Source organism: Odontesthes bonariensis, chromosome 23 (assembly GCF_027942865.1).
Source record: "Odontesthes bonariensis isolate fOdoBon6 chromosome 23, fOdoBon6.hap1, whole genome shotgun sequence".
Classification (NCBI taxonomy): domain Eukaryota; kingdom Metazoa; phylum Chordata; class Actinopteri; order Atheriniformes; family Atherinopsidae; genus Odontesthes; species Odontesthes bonariensis.
In genome coordinates, this window is record NC_134528.1 from 11,359,384 (window position 1) to 11,381,834 (window position 22,451).

The 22,451-nt window shown below is 42.4% G+C and overlaps 1 protein-coding gene across 2 annotated transcripts; it reads left to right on the plus strand.

Moving 5' to 3' along the window:
* Nucleotides 1-989: 989 nt before the first annotated feature.
* On the plus strand, nt 990-18,148 carry myoz1b (myozenin 1b). Of its 2 annotated transcripts, none has more exons than XM_075457558.1 (6): nt 990-1,081; nt 7,493-7,579; nt 14,271-14,437; nt 14,522-14,588; nt 14,693-14,879; nt 17,542-18,148. In XM_075457558.1, the coding sequence occupies exons 2-6, from the start codon at nt 7,495-7,497 to the stop codon at nt 17,771-17,773; spliced, it is 738 nt and encodes a 245-aa protein (XP_075313673.1). In that variant the 5' UTR covers nt 990-1,081; nt 7,493-7,494; the 3' UTR covers nt 17,774-18,148. The 2 variants fall into 2 exon arrangements, with proteins under 2 accessions (XP_075313673.1, XP_075313674.1); XM_075457559.1 differs by having other exon boundaries at nt 14,525-14,588.
* The last annotated feature ends 4,303 nt before the right edge of the window (nt 18,149-22,451 follow it).

Sequence of the window (22,451 nt, forward strand, 5' to 3'; positions counted from 1 at the left end):
AATGCGTGCAATACAACGCTGTCATGCTGAAATAAGCAAGGTAAATAAGCCCTTACCTGAAAAAGATGTATCGATGGCAGCACATGTATACTGCACATAATTCAGCAAACACTACACAAATGTTTGTTACTTTTCATTGGGCACAAGTTGCATTTGTGAATGGGAAAATGAATTGTTTTCACTAATGTGTTTCAGAGGAGTTTCTGGGGTCATGAAACGATTCCTCAACTGAATCATGTCTGTTTTCAATGGATGGTGGCCTAGGGGAGATTTCTTTGCATTCTTATATGACAATATTTACAGAAGATGATGAAATCCCCCAATTCCTTGCAGCTTTGTGGTGAAAGATATTACTTTTGGTCCTGTAGTCTCTTTCCTCTACATCTTTCTTTCAGCCTCTTAGGGTGCTCTTTTTACACTGATCCATGTTAGTTTCTGACCTTCAGGCAGTTAACCCTAGGTGCTGTATATTTATATTTATATTTATTTGATTTTAATTTTCTTTTCTCCTGTTTTAAGTTTTGTTAGGTTGTAAACCATTCTTACTGAAACCTTGGAAACCCGAAGGAACGGTTTGACAAATGACCTCATTTTTTAAAAGGCTATTGAGTGTTTAAGTGTTTTAAATTGTTAGATTCAGTGAGTTCTGCCAAAACAACAGAAACACTAATTTTACTATTTCTTGATTACTTTCCTTGAAAGACCATGTCCGAGAGAAAATACATTGATATAAAGCATCAGAAGTTTTGAATGCAACCAATCTCTCTAAATGTTTATCTTGGCATGTTTCTTTTTTTGATTGACCAGTAGATCAAATTGTTATTATTATTTTTTGTCCTCTCTCTTGCCAATAATGTTGACAATTTCTGAAGTCTACACACCACACCCACCTCTCTCTATGCCCCCTACTCAGTTTACCCCACCCCCCAGGTCTGGTCTATAGCACTGGAACAGCCCTTCTTATAGGGTTTCACTCTCTGCAGGGCAAAGAAGAGGGCAGGCAGTACAATAAAAGCTCTGGGAATCTAAATTCCTGTTCCTCTGGGACCTGCGTCTTCCTGTGGATACCTGGGTCTTACAGGTAAGACATAGGAGAGGTGAAATTGTGTGATAGAACTGATGGTAAATCCAAAGAAATCATGTCACAAATGCCTTGGATTTTTTTTGGATTATCTGGCACTGGTGGTCATTAAGTTATCAGCTTATCTGGGATCGTTTCTAAGTACAAGGAGACTTGTACGGCTAAATTTGAGCTCTGTGATTAGCAGGTTTGGGCTGTATGTGGCCCATGAAGACCTCTGTGATTGGATGAATTAATCAAACAGCAATCAAAAGCGCAGTATACTGCAGAATGGTTCAGGAAAATCCATAATTGCTCAGGAAAGCCTTCAGATTAATGGAGTGTCATGAATATTTTGACATGTGTATTACAATTTCTTTATTATGTGGCTCACTTGAATATTTCAAACCAAATCTGAATCACCAGTTGGTGGAGGATAAGGTGGAAGAAGTTGAAGCAATCACATCTTACCTAACACTGTAGTTGAAGAGGAATGTGGACCTCTCTGGTGGAGTTTTTAGTCCGCAGGGATGGATAGATGTGTGTATGTGGGAATGTGCTGACTGATGCCCTTCCTTCTCAGCTGTCCCCTCGAGATTTATCTGGAGCTAAAACAGGCTGGTCGAGGGGGACAGGAGCGCCTCTTCTCTTTAGAGAAGCGGTAACAGGACCCAAGCCCTCGCACACAGCTCCTGTAGCTGCCATCAGCCAAAGCCAAACCAGAACATCCAAAAACACCTGCAATCTTCTGTTTTTAATCCTGCTGCCACAGACTCACATTATTCACAAGAGTAAAGCTATTTGAGTGCAAATTTGTATGTGTGAGTACTAATGGTGTCGTTGCATGTATGTGTCATGCTGACAACAATTTCCATTCATCAGAGTGCTATTGAACATGGGCTCATAAAAATAGCTCACACAGGACTGAATCCCCAGCTAGGAAATGAGCTTCAATTACAGCAGATGAAAAGCAATTACATTAACTGTCTCCCTGTAGATGGGTCTTCTTGCTTTTTCTCTTGTACTGGGACTCACCTCCAGCTTTACATAATTGCTTTCGACCCGTGCAACTGACAGCGACATACTGCCTGTGCCCCATTAGAGTGGTTAGTCAAGAGAGACACAAGCTGCCACAAGGAATTAGTGTCCTCAAGGGCATGTAGAGGTTATACACCATGCTTAAAGTGTGCTTAACTTAATTAAGGACCCCACTGAGGTTCCATTGGAGCCCACTCAAATCGAAGGCGGATGTGCGATTTCATTATATGGAAAAATCTCATGGGAATAAGTTTGAATCTTCTTGGACAATAATGGATACATCTGCCACTTCTCTGCCACACTGCATCCTCCTGGAAATCCTGTCGGCCATTCTGTTGGACACCATTCAAACCAAACAAATGCAAGCATTTGGACAATAATCCCTGGAATTACATGAAACCACTCTTATACTACTAATTCATTCAAAGTAAATCAATTTATTGATTGACCACACAAAAAAAGAAAGGTGGAACAAAGTGCTTTATTGAAAATTTCAAATACAATTTCAAATTAGATCAAAAACACAAAACAAAGCTGAATGCACAAAGTAAAGACAACTGCTTTGCCATCACCCCAAACCATTCAATGAAGATGGTCATCCTACCTAAGCATGATTTTAAAGAAAAAGCAGTGATCTGGTTAGTTGGTAAAGTGAAACATGTACTTGTATCCTGTGTTAAAGTCCGAGGTTTTGTCACTCAGCTTACTACATCTTTGTTAATGTCAACAGTTGTATACAAACAAACTGAGGATTTAAAAAAAGTATTTTCAGCCCAGTCCCAACAGAATGTGCAAAACCTACATTGTTCACAGAACGAAAAGTTGTAGTTTAACAATAGTGTCCAAATCTGTTAAAATTCTGATGTTTTTCTCACTCAATTCCCTACAGACATACAGTGTACATCTCGATACATCTCGATACATCTTAACATCGATGTTAAACATCTGTACACATCTTGTTACCTGATGACGTTCATGCCAGGTGTCCACTTTCCGCATCTCCCTTCACATTTGACCCTCTTGATTTGGTCAAAAGTGCTTATAAGTAAGAAGAAAGCAATGGTGGGTGGTACTCCTCTGTGGACTTACATGCAAGACACTGAGTTTGAGACCCATCTTGCACAATGTTTTACAGAATCCTTTCACTTTTCTATTCCCCTATTACTCGCAGTTACTGCAAGAATTGAGATACATGGTTCAGTTTAGATGTTACAAAAAATTTACTATTCATGAGTTGTTGTTCATGCCATGCAACCTGAATGCCGCCCCACACAAAACAACAATCTTTTAATACAATGCCATCTTCAATTACCAACCATGGATTGTGGAAGTACTATGTTTTAGACATGATATCTGATATGATATTATTGCTACGCAAAGTTGGGTAACAGGTACAAGTTTATTCTCCAATAGTACAAAATCCATATGGAGTCAGGTTGCTCACCCACTGCAAAAATAGTTTATCTTTTCAACTCTGTTTTTGATCCCCCATGACCTGGGGGATATATATGAAAAACATTTGTCTTTATTGTTTGGTATCTGACAGGAGAAATTAAATGGGTTCATCAGAGCCATTTGAGTAAAAACGGCAGTTAGACTGCAATACACAGAAAAGATACCCATCCATCCATCCATCCATTATCTTCCGCTGGTCCGGGGATCGGGTCGCGGGGGCAGCAGCTTGAGCAGAGAGACCCAGACGTCCCTGTCCCCGGCCACTTCCTCCATCTCTTCTTGGGGGACCCGAGGCGTTCCCAGGCCAGCCGAGAGACATAGTCTCTCCAACGTGTCCTGGGTCTTCCCCGGGGCCTCCTCCCAGTGTGACGGCCCGGAACACCTCACCAGGGAGGCATCCAGGAGGCATCCTAACCAGGTGCCCGAGCCACCTCATCTGACTGCTCTCGATGCGGAGGAGCGGCGGTTCTACTCCGAGCCCCTCCCGGATGACCGAGCTTCTCACCCTATCTCTAAGGGAGAGCCCAGACACCCTGCGGAGGAAACTCATTTCGGCTACTTGTATTCGCGATCTCGTTCTTTCGGTCACTATCCACAGCTCGTGACCATAGGTGAGGATAGGAACATAGATTGACCGGTAAATCGAGAGCTTCGCCTTCTGGCTCAGCTCCTTCTTCACCACGACGGGCCGGTGCAGAGCCCGCATCACTGCAGACGCCGAACCGATCCGCCTGTCAATCTCCTGCTCCATTCGTCCCTCACTCGTGAACAAGACCCCGAGATACTTGAACTCCTCCACTTGGGGAAGGATCTCATTCCCGACCCGGAGAGGGCATTCCACCCTTTTCCGGCTGCGAACCGCTCCAGTGAGAGCTGAAGGTCACGGTCCGACGATGTCAACAGAACCACATCGTCCGCAAAAAGCAGAGACCCGATTCTGAGGTCGCCAAAACAGACCCCCTCAACGCCCTGGCTACGCCTAGAAATTCTGTCCATAAAAATTATGAACAGAATCGGTGACAAAGGGCAGCCCTGACGGAGTCCAACCCTCACAGGAAACATGTCCGACTTACTGCCGGCAATGCGGACCAAACTCTGACACGCCCATATCAAGGAGTCCGCCACTCCATACTCCCGGAGCACCCCCCACAAGAGTCCCCGAGGGACACGGTCGAACGCCTTCTCCAAGTCCACAAAACACATGTAGACCGGTTGGGCGAACTCCCATGCACCCTCCAGGATCCTGCTGAGGGTATAGAGCTGGTCCACTGTTCCACGGCCAGGACGAAAACCACACTGCACCTCCTGAATCCGAGATTCGACTATCCGGCGGATCCTCCTCTCCAGTACCCCCGAATAGACCTTACCAGGGAGGCTGAGGAGTGTGATCCCCCTATAGTTGGAACACACCCTCCGGTCCCCCTTTTTGAAGAGGGGGACCACCACCCCGATCTGCCAGTCCAGAGACTCTGCCCCCGATGTCCACACGATGCTGCAGAGGTGTGTCAACCAAGACAGCCCTAAAAACATCCAGAGCCTTGAGGAACTCAGGATGGACCTCATCCACCCCCGGGGCCTTGCCACCGAGGAGCTTTTTAACCACCTCGGCAACCTCAGCCCCAGAAATGGGAGGCCCCACGTCCGAGCTCCCCAACTCTGCTTCCTCATCGGAAGGCGTGTCGGTAGGATTGAGGAGGCCCTCGAAGTATTCCCCCCACCGACTCACAACGTCCCTAGTTGAAGTCAGCAGAGCCCCGCCCTCACCATAGGTGCACCGCCTCCCCCCCCTGAGCCGCCAGATGGTGGACCAGAATCTCCTCGAGGCCGTCCGGAAATCATTCTCCATGGCCTCACCGAACTCCTCCCAAGCCCGAGTTTTTGCCTCAGCAACCGCCGAGGCCGCGTTCCGCTTGGCCTGTCGGTACCCATCAGCTGCTTCCAAAGTCCCACTGGCCAAAAAGGCCCGATAGGACTCCTTTTTCAGCTTGACGGCTTCCCCCCAGCAGGACGAGGGAGTCTCCCGGAGGAGCACTCTCCAGTGCCTCCTCCAGGGACTCCAAAAAGGGTGGGTACTCTGAACTGCCATTCGGTGCATAAGCACAAACAACAGTCAGGACCCGTTCCCCCACCCTAAGGCGGAGGGAGGCTACCCTCTCGTCTACCGGGGTAAACCCCAATGTACAGGCGCACAGCCGGGGGGCAATAAGTATGCCCACACCTGCTCTACGCCTCTCACCACGGGCAACTCCAGAGTGGAAGAGAGTCCAACCCCTCTCGAGGAGGCTGGTTCCGGAGCCCAAGCCATGCGTCGAGGTGAGTCCGACTATATCTAGCCGGAACCGCTCAGCCTCACGCACCAGCTCAGGCTCCTTCCCCAGCAGAGAGGTGACGTTCCACGTCCCAAGAGCCAGCTTCAGTAGCCGAGGATCAGACCGCCAAGGTCTCCGCCTTCGGCTGCCACCCAGCTCACAATGCACCCGACCCCCTTGGCCCCTCCCATGGGTGGTGAGCCTGTCGGAAGGGGGACCCGTGTCGTTTCTTCGGGCTGTGCCCGACCGAGCCCCACGGGCACAGACCTGGCCACCAGGCGCTCGCTGGCGGGCCCCACTCCTGGAGCCAGAAAAGATACCAATAATAAATATACAAAATAACGTTCTCACTTCCAACTCATCACCGATGCCTAGAAAGGAGCCCGCTGCGTTGGCTATCAATGCAGAGTGTGTCCTCAAAGCGTCACTTTTGGATGTGCAGAGTTTCCACAGCTGGTAATATAACAGCTGTGGATTGTTTCATTGTATCAGCGTCAAAAAGGTTGGTGATGATTTTGGAAATAAAATGTATTTTACTGTGCGTCTTAACACTTAATCACAATCATTCCCCAACCCTGACTAAATACCAAGTTCCAACAAAATAGTTCAGTTGATAGCAGAGGAAGTCAAAATAAAACGGAAAAAACAGGACCAGTCTGAATGTTGATTAGAACGCAACTCCCATACTTGGGAGTCGTGAATAACCGCTTCCTCTCATCTAACCATCACAAGCAAATTGTGGCATCTGCAATTCAAACTCACTGCACTATTCATCCTATACAGTAGGTATCGCAACACCTACGGTGCAGGAATAGGTCACGCAGTAAGTACATCAGTCAAAAACAAATATCACTAGAATTTAACTCAGAAGTTTTACTTTTGAGTGAAATTTGACATTTTTTAACATTTGGAATAACTGTACCTTCTTGGGTTTGGATAGATCAAACAGATGACCCATAGAGACGAACCTGCTTTGATACCTTTGCCTTCATCTCTTCTGTTTCTCAAATGTCTGTCTGTTTAACGAGTGACAAGTTAAAAAATCAGGGTGCACACTATCGGCCTAAATGATACCAATGTGTGCAGCACATCAAGTTCTGTGATGTCATTTTTGGTGTATGAGACAACCACAAGCTTTACATGTTCCACGCTGTTTGTTGATAAGTGAGCACTAGGACTTTTCCAGTCGACATACACTACTTGTGCAGAAGAAAAACTTTCAATATGTAGCTGCAAAGAAGTTCCCTGTGCATTGGAAAGTAACAGTGAAGGGGTATCCCATGCACTGACACAAAAGGCTTTTGGTTCAGTTTGTTGTTTTTAAAAGGGTCACCATGAATTATGACTGTCAAATAATTAATTCAGCTTTAAACATTCAGTTTTCATTTTTCTTTGATCAAATAAGTTTAATCCAAACATTTATTTTTATTTTGAGTCTTGTGTATTTGACTTTATGTTGATTTTTGTCTAAAACTGCTGCCAAATAATTTAAGATTAAGATTAAAGGTTTACTGTAAAATTGTCCAAAGGGCCATTCTCAGTGTAAAGAAGTTGCTTTCCTTGTATGGCCGAACAGTGAACATGATTATGAAAAATATGAAAAACATTTCTGGTCCTCTCTGTCTTGTAGCCATGCCTGTCTCAACTCCTGCCCCTTCTAACAAGAGGAAGAAGACCAACAAGATCATCACTGATCTGTCCAACATCAGCCAGAACGGTAACACACACACACACACACACACACACACAAATGGCATAGCAATCACTCACTAAACATGCTGTATAAAGTTGTTTAGCCTCCTTTAACTCCGATGATTAAAAAAAAACAGTTCAGGAAATGATGAAACTGAACAGCATGGATATGAATATGGATACTGCATATGGTTTTTACCACAATTGAATAAGGACACCCACTTAAAGCAGTAACAAAATATCTAACATGCGTGAGGCATCTCCTACAGGGATGTGGATCATTATCAAATGTCAAAGCATCCACAAATCAGTCACCATCGTAGGCAACACAAAACCAGATGGTGATTCAGCAATCACTATATATGTGTGAGGCCATATGTAAGCTATGATTAAATTACAATCAATTCAGCTCTTTAAACTATGGCAAATAAGTTACATCTTGGCAAACTAAATCTATAAACATCATTCAGAAGTTTAGCAGTAATTGCTGGAGCTCATTTATGTGCTAAAATGAGTTCGCTTACACTTCATTATATGTGCTCTTTTCTTTGTTTAGCTACACTGGCTGCCCATGCTAAGTATCAGATTCTTCTTGTATTTCTTCCAAAAATCCCATCCTGTGAATCAGAGACTTTACATTCTGCAGGAAAGATCCACCGGAAACAGAATGTTTTATGCAGTTCCCTCTGCCAGACCCACCAGTTGGTCCATCTGTTCAAACTCAGGCCATACAGCTTAAAATGGTTCAAACTCAAAGTATATTACTTCTAATTATAATGGAGAGCCCAAAGTTTTGATAAATTACCAAAAGTATCAGGATTAGTTTTTAGAAAATGGGAAGGATATCAAGAAGTCATGAACATTTTGCGTAATTTTAAGTGTATAAATATACTTTGCTTGAACTGATACTCTGTTCCATTACTTAATGAGTAATATGAAAAACATTTGAAGACTTGTATGTGATTTTAAGTGAAATGTTCCCACATGAGCCTGCCGCAACTGCTCCAACGATTTCTCCCAAAGCGACACGACCTTTGATTGACAGGTGAATTGTCTAAGGAGTGTACTGCCCCTCAGTGTCAGCTGGGATCAGCTCCAGGCCCCCTGTGATCCTCTTAAGGATAAAAGCGTGTATTAGCTAATGGATGCATGGATGCACTCACAGGAGGGGATTTTTCTGCATGAGTTCCTATCTCTGTACTTAAAGTGTGTCTGAGTGAAATGTAAGACTTGTATTAACAATGCAGTACTTTTACACAATCGTACATAATTATCAAAGAGCCTTTTATTAAGTCAAAGAGACTTGACATTAAAAGGAAAAATATCACAAATTTAAGAGTTAAAGCATCAAAAATTGAAACAGTACAGGGTAGTCACAATAGAGACAGGTCTCTTGCAACAGCATTAATGGTGCTGCTCTATAGTATGTGTCTGCTGACTGATCCTGGCTGAAGAAAAACAATGCCTTTAAGTGTAATATTAATTAAGAGCAGCAAGACACTGGCTCCAAAACGTCTCAGGCTTCAGTATTTTTTGTTTCAAAATGTGCCAACTTCTTCAAAGAAATACTAAGTCAATAGATTTTCTTTAAGGCGTCATTGAATAGATTCAATCCTATTAATCTGTGTCCTGGTGGCCATTTTGAAAATAGTTCCCCAATTCAGTAGATATAAGTTCTTAAAGAATAATATCTTTGTCCAGTCAGGATTCACATGTCACTCTTCAGCTCCATCATCGTGTTCAAATATGATTACTTTTGGCTCTAGGAAGAACAAGATGGTGACCACAAAATGGGACCATAAAGTTAGCATTCAGCAGCACAGCTGTTGTTGCCATTTTAGCTCAGTTGATTGAGCTAAAAAAGCTCAGTAGCTGAGAGTCTCTACAGGTGTTCTGCTGCTTTCTGTTTCATGTGCATTTGTCTCATCTGCTCCAATGACTCTGCTGTGAGTTACACAAACCAAGCAGAGCAGAGCAGAGCAGAGCAGAGCAAAGGTGAAGTAAAAATAAAATTTCTCAAGCTGATTAATACTTGTCAAGGTACTGCCAGTACAATATAAGCTTCCCTACAAGTCCTCATTTTGATAACAATTTCCCCCAGTAAGAGAGCACCTAGATTTAGTTAAATTAACCCGAGGCACTCAAGATTTCCTTTTCATGCACTCTTTTCTCTCCTGACCTGCCAAAAACAAAACCTCTTTGTTCCAGGACTTCCTGATTCACAAATGATGTTCTTCTGTTTGAAACACAACGCATACACACAATCAATGCAAACACACACACACACACACACGTATACATGCAGTTGAGTTGAGCCATGCTTAGAGTTCAGGCCATTTAATTGGGCCGCTATCTTTGTCCCAGTATACATTTTAATTGAGGTTTTAATATGCTTTTTCTTTCCACAATGGCCTCATTCTTGCATCAGAACTAGAACAAACAAAAGGAATAAAAAAACAAGAGAGGCCTAAATTGCAGGTTGCTCCACATATCTTAAATAATGTTTTATGTTGGCAGAATAAAAAGTTACAAGTAGACATGAATTTGTGGGTGCTGTGCGATCACCACAGCAGAGCAGACGCAGATACATACACAGACTCTAAGTAATTGTAGGGTATACAGGGACTGTTTCTGCTGTTGCTGTCAACTTGTCACATACTGACACTCTGCTGCATTGGTTTGGAATGCAGAGGGTACCAACACAGCATCCCTTTTGGACATGCAGATTCCCCCAGACAAGTACCTTAACAGATATACGACGCATTGCCTAAACATGATGGTTTCCTAACCTTATTTAATTAATTTCAATATGCCACAGTTGTGGAGCAAATTCATTTAAAATAAAGACGGGAAGCAAAAAAAAACCAAAGTGAAAACCAGCAGTCTCCAGATTGGACTTTTATGCATTTGGTAGGAGGGTGTCTATCATCCACCTCTATTCTGATCTCCTTATACAGTTTTGTTAATTGTTGATAACACGGCACTGCAGAATAAGGTTTTCCTGTTACTGTTTACTGTTGGCACAGCTTGTGCACTGACTCACTGACTCCATCAGGATAACTGTCAATACGCACCTGAAGAGCAGTTTGCAAACTGACACTGGTGGCTCTTGACCAAGATTGTGTTTTGGTAGCTGGCTGCAGAACTGTAAAACATTTGCATTGTTAGTAAATTCTTATTGAAGAGGTGATAAAATAATTAAATCATAAGGTGATATTACTGAGTTTTAATGTAAAATAATGAAAAACGCTGGCTAAAGAAATTTCTTAATGACTCTAATGCTACTTTTGTCTTTCTGCTCTCCTTAGTTGACAGTATCAACAGCATGGTGGCAACATCATGGTCCCCATAGGGTCAACAAGTTGATGTAACAATGTTCATGACAAGTAGATAAACTGCATGAATGATATAAATAAATTAGTTCTCAAAAGCAGTGATAAATTGCCAGATCCCAATTGGTTTCCTGGACAATAAATGGATTTTAGACAGTTCCCAGCAACTACATGGGTTGATATATAGAGACAACTGATTTTTAAGTCCAATGTTTATACAAAAGAAAATCTCCATGTGTACAAATACTTACATGCACAGATTTATGTTCTTATCAGTCACGAACAAGGGATAAAGGTTTATGACTTTTGCATGATGAGACCAGGCATGAGCACTGCAGAACATCGCTTGCCTTTAGGACCACCAGGATCCCAATCCACCCTTTAACTGCATCCACAGCGTTGTGTTCTTGCTAATGTGATGTGATCCATTCATTTTTTTGATGGCTAGTGCAGTTTATAGAACAACAGCTCCACTTTTGAGCTCGACTCAACCAGACATGCCGAAAAGGGCACAACATTTTCCCCTTAGCCGTGCATGCATGTTTTCTCCTCTCTTTTCTTAAATCTCTGAGCATTACAATCTGCCACCAAATTGAGCTTGGTTGTCCGTAAACAAGTCATTCAGCAATCTGTTGATGTCTCCCCTCATTTGTCTCGTTTACTTTTTCCTGTACCAGTCCTTCTGCTGTCACATCTGTATCCACATCTGTAACCTTCCATTGGCTTGTATTCAGGCAGTTAGTCGTTCAGGAGCTTATCCTGCTTATCTCCCTATATCACTCCAGTTAATACCCACACATCTCTCCATTATCCCTGCCACTGTGTCATTCTGTCAGTCTGTTTGTCGTCCCATCTGTCCACTTCTGCCTCTGTCAGTGTGTCCACTTTCCTCCCAGTCAGCAGCCTGCTCTGGTTTCACATTCTCCTCAATTAACGCTAATAAATATCCCCATGGTAGACTTTCCTCCGCTCAGCAGCCTCAATTACTCTCTCTCACCCTCTCACACATACATACACACTTAAAACACAACTACTTGCACAAGCCTGATTTACGAGGTACTGCTACCAGCTCTCTACCACATTGCAATGCCAACTTGTAGCTTTATAGATTGTGTCTGTGTGTGTGGGTTTATGGCTGAACTCCAGGTGTTATGAGTGATATCAGAGTGCGTGCGGTGGAGGTGGAGAGCGTTTTATGAGGAGCTCTGTGGAGCTGTAAAATCCATCACCTCTCACCATCAGTGACAGAGGGCCAGAGAGACGATGCGTGTTATAAGGATTTCCCTCCATAAACAAAAATCTGTTGTGAGATTCCCCAGTTCCCTCTTCTTCCATATCACCTTGGCCTACTAACCCCTGCAACTCCCCTGAACACATCCTGTGGGACCACACAAGAGGTTTACACTCCAATTTATCACCGCATGTGCGGTCTAAAACCTCATCATAAAAACATACCCTTTAAAGCTTATCCATTCTTCATTCTATATCAGACATGTAATGGAACATAAAGCAGATTTATCATTTACCATATGGGTTTAGTCAAGCATAACTTTAGCTCTGACAAGCCTGCACAATTGATACTTTAGTAAAAAAAAAATGTATTTACAGTATTGACAGTTTAATACTGTATTTTGCATTACTACGGTACTATGCTAAAATTTTAAGCCACCTCTCTTCTGTATAATTTGCTTTCAAGGAGCCAGACTTAATTTTAATCTTTTAAAGTGGCCTTGATCAACAGTCTTGACTGAGTTTTCTGAAGGTTTTCCTCTGGACACTGGCTGCCTTTTCATTTATTTTTAGTCCAGTCCTTGTGCCTGACCACTTTAAGACACTTTATTTGCATGTTTATTTGTTATTCCAACTTAAGACTGACCTATGAATCATTCAGTCATAAGAAATGCACCAACCTGAAGGGATGAACCAGTACTGTGTGTACACGTCAGATAATTTGGTAAAAAAAAACATTTCATTGTATTTTTTTGGCACTTTGGTACTAACAGGCTGTCACAAAGGCATTGAATAGTATTTTTGCACCAACAAAAGTTATCCTGGACAAACTGGACAAGAGGGGGATAAAAGAAAGACTTAAAAGACTATTTACAGCAGATGAACAGTATCTGAAAGGAATGTTCTTGACATGAGAGATCCATCTGGACCTTCAGTTGATCCATCTACTGTTCACTGAAGTGGGTGGCTGTCAAGAAGCCATTCTTAAGGAAGGGAAACATGGAGAAAAGGCTGAGCTATGCCAAATGACACAAGAACTGGACCGAAAATCAGTGGCAACAGGTGTCATGGAGGGATGAATCCTCCCCAGGGCCCGGACCTCAACATTACTGAAGCAGTGTGGGATCATCTTGACAGAGAACGGAAGAAAAGGCAGCCGACATCCAAAGAAGAGCTTTAGAATGTCCTTCAAAAAGCCTGGAGAACTATTCCTGAAGACTGCTTGAATAAATTATGAGAAAGTTTGTTTAAGAGGGTTCAGGCTGTGCTGAAGAATAAAGGTGCTCATATCAAATCCTGACATTTAAGCTTGCTGATTTCCAATTTTCCTGGTGCTATTTAGAAAAGAAGGGGTGATTCAAGACTTTTGCATACTACTGTACATATAACCGAAGACTATAAGTAGGTTAAATGTAACTTTGCAGTGCCTACCAACATGTTTTCATTTACCTTGGGTACGAAATTCTAGTTATTTATATCAAATTTTCATCAACCCCCACTAATACACCTCCTGCTTGTGTGGTCATGAGGAATATAAATCTCCAGTTCAGTGCCAACATTAATGCAGCATTACTGAACTTTATACCCAACATTACCACTTATCCCTTTATGGCATTAAGTCAGTGTGATGGTATGGAAGTCATCAATAATCTTTGCTTAGTAGGTTATTTCTTCTGTGCAGACCACAAATTTAAACCTGTGTGACAACTGTCTTCAATCCAGAAATCAACTGCATTCATGTTGTCATCGGAAGTGTTGGTGGGATTTATTTTTCTCAAGAAATACAGTTTTGTCCTCATAGATCACAGTTACCTGCTGTTTGTTAAACAACAGAATAAACTGTTCAGTTAGATGCAAGGGATGTTATTTTATCAGTATCTTGCAATTTCTATAGAATATGGAAAATATTGTTAAAAGTGTTTTCACCATTTGAAATGAACAGAAATTCTAAATTCTGATTTCATGTAAATCTAAATCATAATATAGATGAATAGACAATATAAATAGACATTCTGTCATTTCTGTGTAGAGGGTCTTGTTATTGACAATCCTCTTATACCACAGCTTTATGAAAAACTGGAGAAATCTTTATTTGCACCGCAGATTATACTTGAATCCTCTGATTTTGCCTTCCTCCATCCCTCTTCCTCTCAGATGATGAGTCAGAACCTGATGCCGCAGAGCTCAACCTGGGCACCAAGATCAAGACCCCCAAGGATGTGATGCTGGAGGAGCTCTCCCTCCTCAATAACAAGGGGTCCAAGATGTTCAAGATGAGGCAGCAGAGAGTAGAGAAGTACATCGTGACCACTGAGAACATGGTGAGAGTAAAGTAGACAAACAGCCTCGTCATGTTGCATGCACATGTGCGCTCTGATCAGATTATATGCTCCGTTTTTCATCAGCAGAACCTTCAGAACCTGCTGATGCCCCCCCCTGTACCACCAAAGCCTGAAATGCCAAAGGAAGAAAGTGGGGTTAAACGTTAATTTTTCAGTATTTTAGGTGCAATCTCTCTGTTGAGGTTTTGCTTTCAATCTCTTTGGTCTTTCGAAAACTGTCTTTGTGTGTCTCAGACGTAGAGGAGACAGTGGATGAGGAGGCCGATAAGGCAAAGAGGAGGAAGGAGTATGTACGCACCTACATATCGCCATGGGAACGTGCCATGAGGAACAATGAGGAGCTGACTGCCACCATGAAGGCCTGCATGCCGGGACCCATCCAATTCCACCCAGATCTGCCTCAGTATAAGAGCTTCAACAGGTATACAAATGAATAGGATCAGAATCGAACTATTGTGTTTAAAGTTTAAAGTTCATGTGAGAAAAGCTGTAATATTCTTGAAAGCAATTATTATGCTGTCAAAACAAGCATAGTGTTACCAGTGTAAACACTCATTTACAGTTCCTGTTCCAGTTGCACTTTCATTGCAAGAAATTTACATCTCAATGAATTATTAACTTTCTTTTGAGGGTTGTAAACCTGCCAGAGAGCATATTGTCCTTTCATTGCAAATTTAAGTGTGTGTGTTTGTAGTCATGACATGTATTCTTGCATGAGAATGAGAGGACTGATGGTATAAACTATCCTTACTTCTCCCTATACTACTAAATCATTATTGTGTAACGTGTGCGTCACTGTCAGGTAGGAACGTGGGCAGACATTTAAAATATATATAATCACATAAACTGCGTATGATGTTATACAAACTAGTTCACTTTAAGCACATTGAAACCATTTAGTGCTGAAAATACATAAAGTTGAAGGAGCTAGAACAGATTGTTTCTTCAGTAATCAATTTCAGTCCAGCAGAAGCAAAGACAAATCCAACTTTTAGGTGCTACTATGGATCAGTCTCCAACAATTCTGAATTCTCTGCGTTTTCCAGTGTCTTTGTAGCATGAACTTAGCATGAAAAACAAAATATTCCCATGTTAGAGCACAATGAAAGTTATATGGTAAAACAGTGATCTTCGGTGTCCTGTGAAAACACATTTTGGGAAAGCCTTTTTTCCCCACCAAAAACAGCTGAGATGTAGTTCAGAATTATGTTTTTATGTTTAGCGCTGGACGTTTTTGGACACTGACACAGTTTTGTTATTTAATTTTGTTATATCTATTGAATATGAGCTTACAGTGAAGGCATAGAGTATTTATCTGAGGGTATTCAAATCTAAATAGAAGAAAGGTTGTAGGAATCACAGCTCACTGGGAAAATTTAGTTAAAACCTGTCTACGATCCTGTTAACAAACAGACCAACTGTCATCAAACTGCCTCCGCCTGCTTTACTGATCATGCTATTATTATATGCCGTTATAAGATGTTCCATTCCGGTACAGGTTGATTTCATCTCAAAAGAATGTTGTTTCAATGCGGGATCTGCCTTCTTAGAGATTTTTTTTTGGCGAAGTCTGATCTGGCCTTTCCATTCTTAAGGGCTTATTTTTTTGCTTGTCATGGTTGTGGTGAACCCTCTTTATTCAATCTTTATAGTCAACTGATACACAAGACCATCATTTAAAGTCATTTTTGTAGACATCTAAGTATTTCTTTTCTTTTTTTTTCTTTTTGCTTGGTTCCAGACCCCAGAAGCATTCCACACCACAGAGTTTCTGGAAACTGAGTTCAACAGGTTGACATATCTGTCTGATATCATTCTTCTAATGTTGGTCTAATTTTCCAGAATGTACCAAGCTACTAATTTGGTCATTATTCTTCTTGCTCGTGCTGTCTTTCTTATGGATTTGTTTTGTTTTTGAAGCCAAAGGGATGACATGTTTCATGCTGAATTGAGAGCTGTAAAAACAACTGTGCCATTTTAGAAATATTTCCTGGCCTAACATTATGTGGAGTTATGACAGCAGCATCAGTCTCAGCCTCACATAAACTCTCACAGAACCTGCATCACTATGACAACCACAAGATTGCTGTTTATCAGCAGTGAAAAGCAACTTCCTACCCAGCTGTGTTTCCATGGCTTTTAATTAGTACTAACTCTGTAAAAACTTGCTTTTGCTGAGAGACTTTTACATTTAACCCTGATTCAAACAGGTTGGGAAGCAGTGTGAAATGTCAATAAAACTGGTTTCATAAACCAATTTTGTTTTCACAACGGAACATAGCAAACATGTCAAATGTTGAAAATGAGAGACTTTATAGCAACATGTCTCAACTAAGTTGAGACAGGGCCATGTTTACCACTGTATACCATCCCCTTTTCTTTCAACATCAGTCTGTAAACATCTGGGAACTGAGGAGACCAGCTGCTAGACCTTCGATTGAGGAATGTTGTCCCATTCTTATCTTATAAAGGATTCTAGCTGCTACACAGTCTTAGGTCTTTTTCATGATGTTTTCAGTTGCTGAAAAGTCTGGACTGCAGGCAGGTCAGTCCAGCACCTGGACTCTTCTACTACGAAGCCATGCTGTTGAAATAGATGCAGTATGTAGTTTAGCATTGTCTTGCTGAAATATACAAGGCTTCATCTGAAAAGACATCATCTGGATAAGAGCATGTACTCCTCTAAAACTTGTATATACCTTTCAGCGTTGATGGTGCTGTTCCAGATGTGCAAAATAACGTTTCAGTGAGAAAGACTTTCCATAACATTCAAATAACATCCCTAACATTTAGATACAGTGTATACTAGCTCTTCAACCTACCACAACAACATCTTTTTTTTTTTTTTTTTTACCTCAAAAGCAAATATTTTAACTGTGAATCTCCATTCGTGATATTACTGTGACATTTCTTAATATATATAAATGTTTACTGTAGTCAAGAAGCTTTGAAGTATTTCCCTTCACTATGTGGCTATTAGGTGTCTGTGACCATTTTAAATCTCTCTCAGTTGTTATTTTTGTTCAATTAGCATCTTATTCTATGACTCCTCATCTTTCTGTTTCATCCTCTTTCTTCCCCAGGACGGCGCTGCCATTTGGTGGCTTCGTAAAGGCATCCAAAATGCTGACCTTCGAGCTCCCACAGCTCAATGCTGCCAGTGAGGAGCCGGAGCCTCTTCCCACCCTGCAGGCTGACATCCGCTCACGGCCCTCCTTCAACCGCACGCCCATTGGCTGGATCTGCAGTGAGGACAACTCACACATTCACATGGACCTGGACGCCCCCTTCGATGGAGAGACAGATGACCTGTGAACACGCATGCAGACACGAGCATATTTACAGTGCATGTAGTCGGAAACACACACATCAAGCGATGCACTGGACCTCATGAACACCCAGATTCTGATTTACATCATCGATACAAACTGACAACATGAGCTCTGTTAGACCAGCAGAAGCACATTTGAACACACAAGGAAACCTACTTTAATTGAATGGAAACATACATCTTAAAAAAAAATGACTAAACAGAAAAGGAAAGTATCTACCCCCATCTCCTGTGTGATTTCTTACCCCTCAACTATTTATGAGTCTTACTCTGATTTTGCATACTGTGAGCTGTATGAGCTGTGGATAGCAATAGATAAGCACTCTGCACTCTTAAAACAATGTAAATATGCAATAAACCTCCCCTTTACAGAATGTCTGGTGACTTTTTATTCACCAAGTCTGTGGGACTTCTTTTATCCATTTAATCAGAAGTAACAAATACTGCTTAATGCGAAGAGACCCCTGCCATCTGCAGACTGTATGCTGATAAAAAAAGGATTATTAGGACAACCTTTCTCATCTTGGATAATTTGTTTCACATTGACTTTATATTCATCATTTGACTAGACATTCCAGGTCACAAGGTCACAATCCAAGTTCAAGCTTCTTTCACTCTTCACGCAGACTGTTAACCTGCATGGAACCACAGTCCGCTTAAAAGTGGTTGGATTAAAGCAATACTATGTCACATTTCTACCTTAAAATAACAGCTTGAAAAAAATTGTGCGGCTGGAATGAGTTTTAATATTACGATCGGCCTGTCTCCTATGCCCTTCGGGGGTCTGAGTTGGAATAACTGCGCTATGTAACTTTGCTGGAGCGGCCCGGTGGCGGCCCGGGAGCTGAGCGGAAGTACTTTGACTTGCTTTCTGGCACACCTACCGCAAAAACAAATAGACCCCTCTCACTCTCCCAGGTACATTTGATTACTCTTACCTTCTCGGTCGACATAGCTTGCACCTTATGACTCCTCGCCGGTTCGTCAACAAACGTGAAACGTGAAAGCAAAAGGGTGTTGTATTTACGACAGTGTAACCGTACATTACCTCCAAGCCTGTAGGGGGAGCTCCATACTGGGCTTTTTGAGAAGTTACATTGTATTGCTTTAAGCGGGTATAGAAAATTGATGGATGAACAGACAATTTAGGGGCTAAAATACATTCTTTTTTTACAAGCGACCATAACCTTCATGGAGGGCATTTTACTGGTTGACTCGGTTACATAACACAAACGTAAACATAACACATTACAACAAATCTTTGTCACTTCCTGGTTGGCTTTAAACAGTGACATCTCTTGGTTAGGGTCAGAAATTGAAAGTACCTGAACAGGGATAGAAAGAATCCTGCAGTTGTGCTTTTTACCATCAGAGGTCACTTATTCTTTGAACGTAATTATTGGTGGTATCTGCCCACATGAACAATGCCACATGCGTATGTTTTGGGGAGCAAAAAAGTCTCTAATTGTAAATGGATATCTGTGAGTCAATGCAGTTGATCTCTTTCCTCATGAAAGGTTATACTTCTACACACCACTAAAATAGTAACAACTCCCTTATTTACTAATTACTAGCAGTTACGAAGTAGTCCTGCAATAATTTCTTTGTTATCAAGTAGTTATTAGTTGTTCTTTTTGAGTCCCCTTAAGTTAAGTGGAGTGTCACACTGTGTAGTATAAGACTAACAGAAGAATTATTTATAGTGAATCATCAGTTAATAATTCATCCATGGTTTGTTAAGGTATTTGTCATTAGATCATGGCTTGTAATCAATTAATGCATTATTCATTCCTCACTCAGTTATCATTTAACTGAGCATTAACTAATAATTTAATGACCCTTAGCGAATTAATCAAATCTGATCAGAAGTTCATCAGTTGGTAAAAGTTTTTTGTTAGCCTCTCATTTGTCCCCTTTGGGTTCCCATCCAACACAAGTGGTGGGTGAGCGCACTCTGACCCTAAACGTCGTTGTGCCAGCCCTGCACTGACCAAACCACCAAACAGCACCAAAGGTACAAACTTTGAATGCAAACGCATGCTCTGGAAAGTGCTGACCCATTGAAAAGGAATCTCTTGCGCACCTTTGCTGCCAAACTAAATGGTGACACCGCAACCTCTCACCTGCTCTATGAATAGTCTGACTGTAAACTGGCGCTGGCAGGTCTCCAGTTACAGAAATGAAGCAGATGTCCTCTGCACGCTGCTGCCAGCAGGTTACATCTGAGTGCAGAGAGGACATGCGGAGAGAAACAGAAAAAAAAAAAAAGGTGAAGGATAGAGGTGCGTGTGTGCTCAAACAGGTGAGACCTCACGGGGATGACATCATCACCACTCTCGCGCTCAACTCGCCCGGCGCCCAGAAGGCGGCGGCATCGAGCAGGGCAAACCACCTTATGTGCCCCGCCACGTCACATACTCTAGCTGAAAACTGATGGCACGGTATCGCGAGAGCGGCGTACCTCGACCGCAGCGCTGGATGGCGCTGGTGGGGGCTGTATGCGCCCACGGCTCGCCCTCTCTACTGTGTAATCACACGGGAGGACACACGATCGGACGGAGACTGGCGGCGACAGAAGCCGGGGTGAGTAAAAAAACCCGCACACTGCGCACAGCACGGGCTTCATCACAGCTGGAAAGACCGGGGGGGACTCTCATGCAACCACACCGGACAGAGTAGGTGCGTGTCACTTTATATCTCTGTGTGTATAAGGTTGTGAGGGGGGCAGTCAGCGTGGAGACCAGATGTGATCCTCTCCAGATGTGTTCATGTGACAGTCTCAGCGGACAGCTGTCTTTTTCTTCTCCATCATCATTCTCATCAGCAGCAGAGTCAGCTGCTGCTCCCTCTGTCACTCTATCTGATTAGTTTGATCATTTGATCAGGGGTCAGTAAGTCCCTCGTGTTTTAGGTGTCCCTCTCCATATATGTCCCGGGTGCACCAGTGTCCAGGCTCATCTTTCACAGTTACAGGTGTTTCTGTTCAGGTCGTCCGGCCACACAAACACTCCTTGCGCGTGGCTCCTGGTCCCGCACCGCGTGTTTTGCTTTGGCAGTGTTTGGTGTGGACTGTGCGGACTTGTTGATGGATGACAGAGAGACCGCAGCCTCTAGCCGAGGCGGATTCACGCTCCGCTGTCATCGCTCCCGGGGGCCTGGAGTGATTTAATGTTGCGGCTTCGATCCGCGTGATTGATGACTTTGGCCCGCATCACCGCCGAGCCTAGAGCACCGTCACATTATAGAGATGGTGACACAGCCTTCTGCCTCGCGCGCGCACACACGTGAGTACTTAAAAAAAAAAAAAAAAAAAAAAAAAAAAAAAAAAAAAGAGGGGGCGACCATACTGGTCATCCCCTCATTGGCTTATAGTCGACATCATTACGCAGGAGCACACACATTTCCCTGTCTTTTTGTGAAGATTTCTCTTACAACCAAAGAGTCTAAAGGCTAAAATTTAACATGCAGGGAGCTGGATTTTTTTTTATCTCCACATGGGACAAACAATGTGGCTGATTAAAACCGAGAGATGTCCCCAAAACATGAGGAATAGCTTCGCCACATCAGCACACTTTGGCCTTCCAAACTGAGCTTAAATGTCTCTTTTTTTTTAAATGTCGGACCTCTCATCAGTTATCGTTTTTAAAGATGAAACACAATCAGTCAACATATTTAGTTGGAATATTAAGGTAAACATTTGTCTGGGTCACTCACCCTGTTTTACTTTGAAACACCAGCTCATGTCCTTATGATCAGTTAAACACTTATTCTCTCCATGATTTACAAGCATTGCTGTAGCTTTAATGACACACGACGAGGATCGGTCCAGGCTTTTATATCTACATGGACTGTAGTGGAAGATTACTTTCACAAGTTTGTCCTGATAGCTGCAGTTGAGTTGAAACATACCCAGAAGGCCTGATCAGTTTTACTCAAGCTTGTGTTGTTGCTATATGGTGGACAAATTGACGTGTCATAAGCATCATTAGAGATGAGGTTGAGAGTGCTCAGCATTTAACTTTTGGTCCTGACTTTGTTTTTTCAGTCTTTTTAGCTTGAGTTGTTGGAAATCATATCTCTGAAATATGAACAATTATTTGTTATTTTCAGACCAACAATCATGTTGTCAAGGTTATTAAATTCTCCTAAATTCACTAATTGGTTTGAATCCTCTGAGTATTTCTCTCCGAACAGGGCTGGTCATGTGTGACTGATCCCGATTTGTGTCTCCAGGGTGTTTGTTGACATTAAAGTTAAAGTGTTTCAGCCTCTGTGGCTGGAGTCGGGGCCACATATATGGGATTATGAGAGGGTTCAGGTATAAGGAAGAGGGGATTAAACAGAGGATGAAAGGGAGGAAAATAAAGAGAAGTTCATGTGACGTGCCTCTTGTGACCTTTACCGTCCACTGGTGTGCTGGATGGTTAAGAGTTCCTTTTTCCAAATCCCCTCCTCTTTATTCAGTCCTAGCCTTCCTCCTCTTTCCTTTCTTTACTCTGAAACTTCCCAGCACTGTTTTCGTCGTGGATCTTCTGTCATTATCTTGATTCTTTTCCCTGTCTTTTCCTTTCCTTTCCTTTCCTTTCCTTTTTTTCTGGTTCCCTTTTTTCTTTCCCTTTCTATCCTTTTCTCTTTTGTAACAATTCCTCTCTCTTTCTTCCT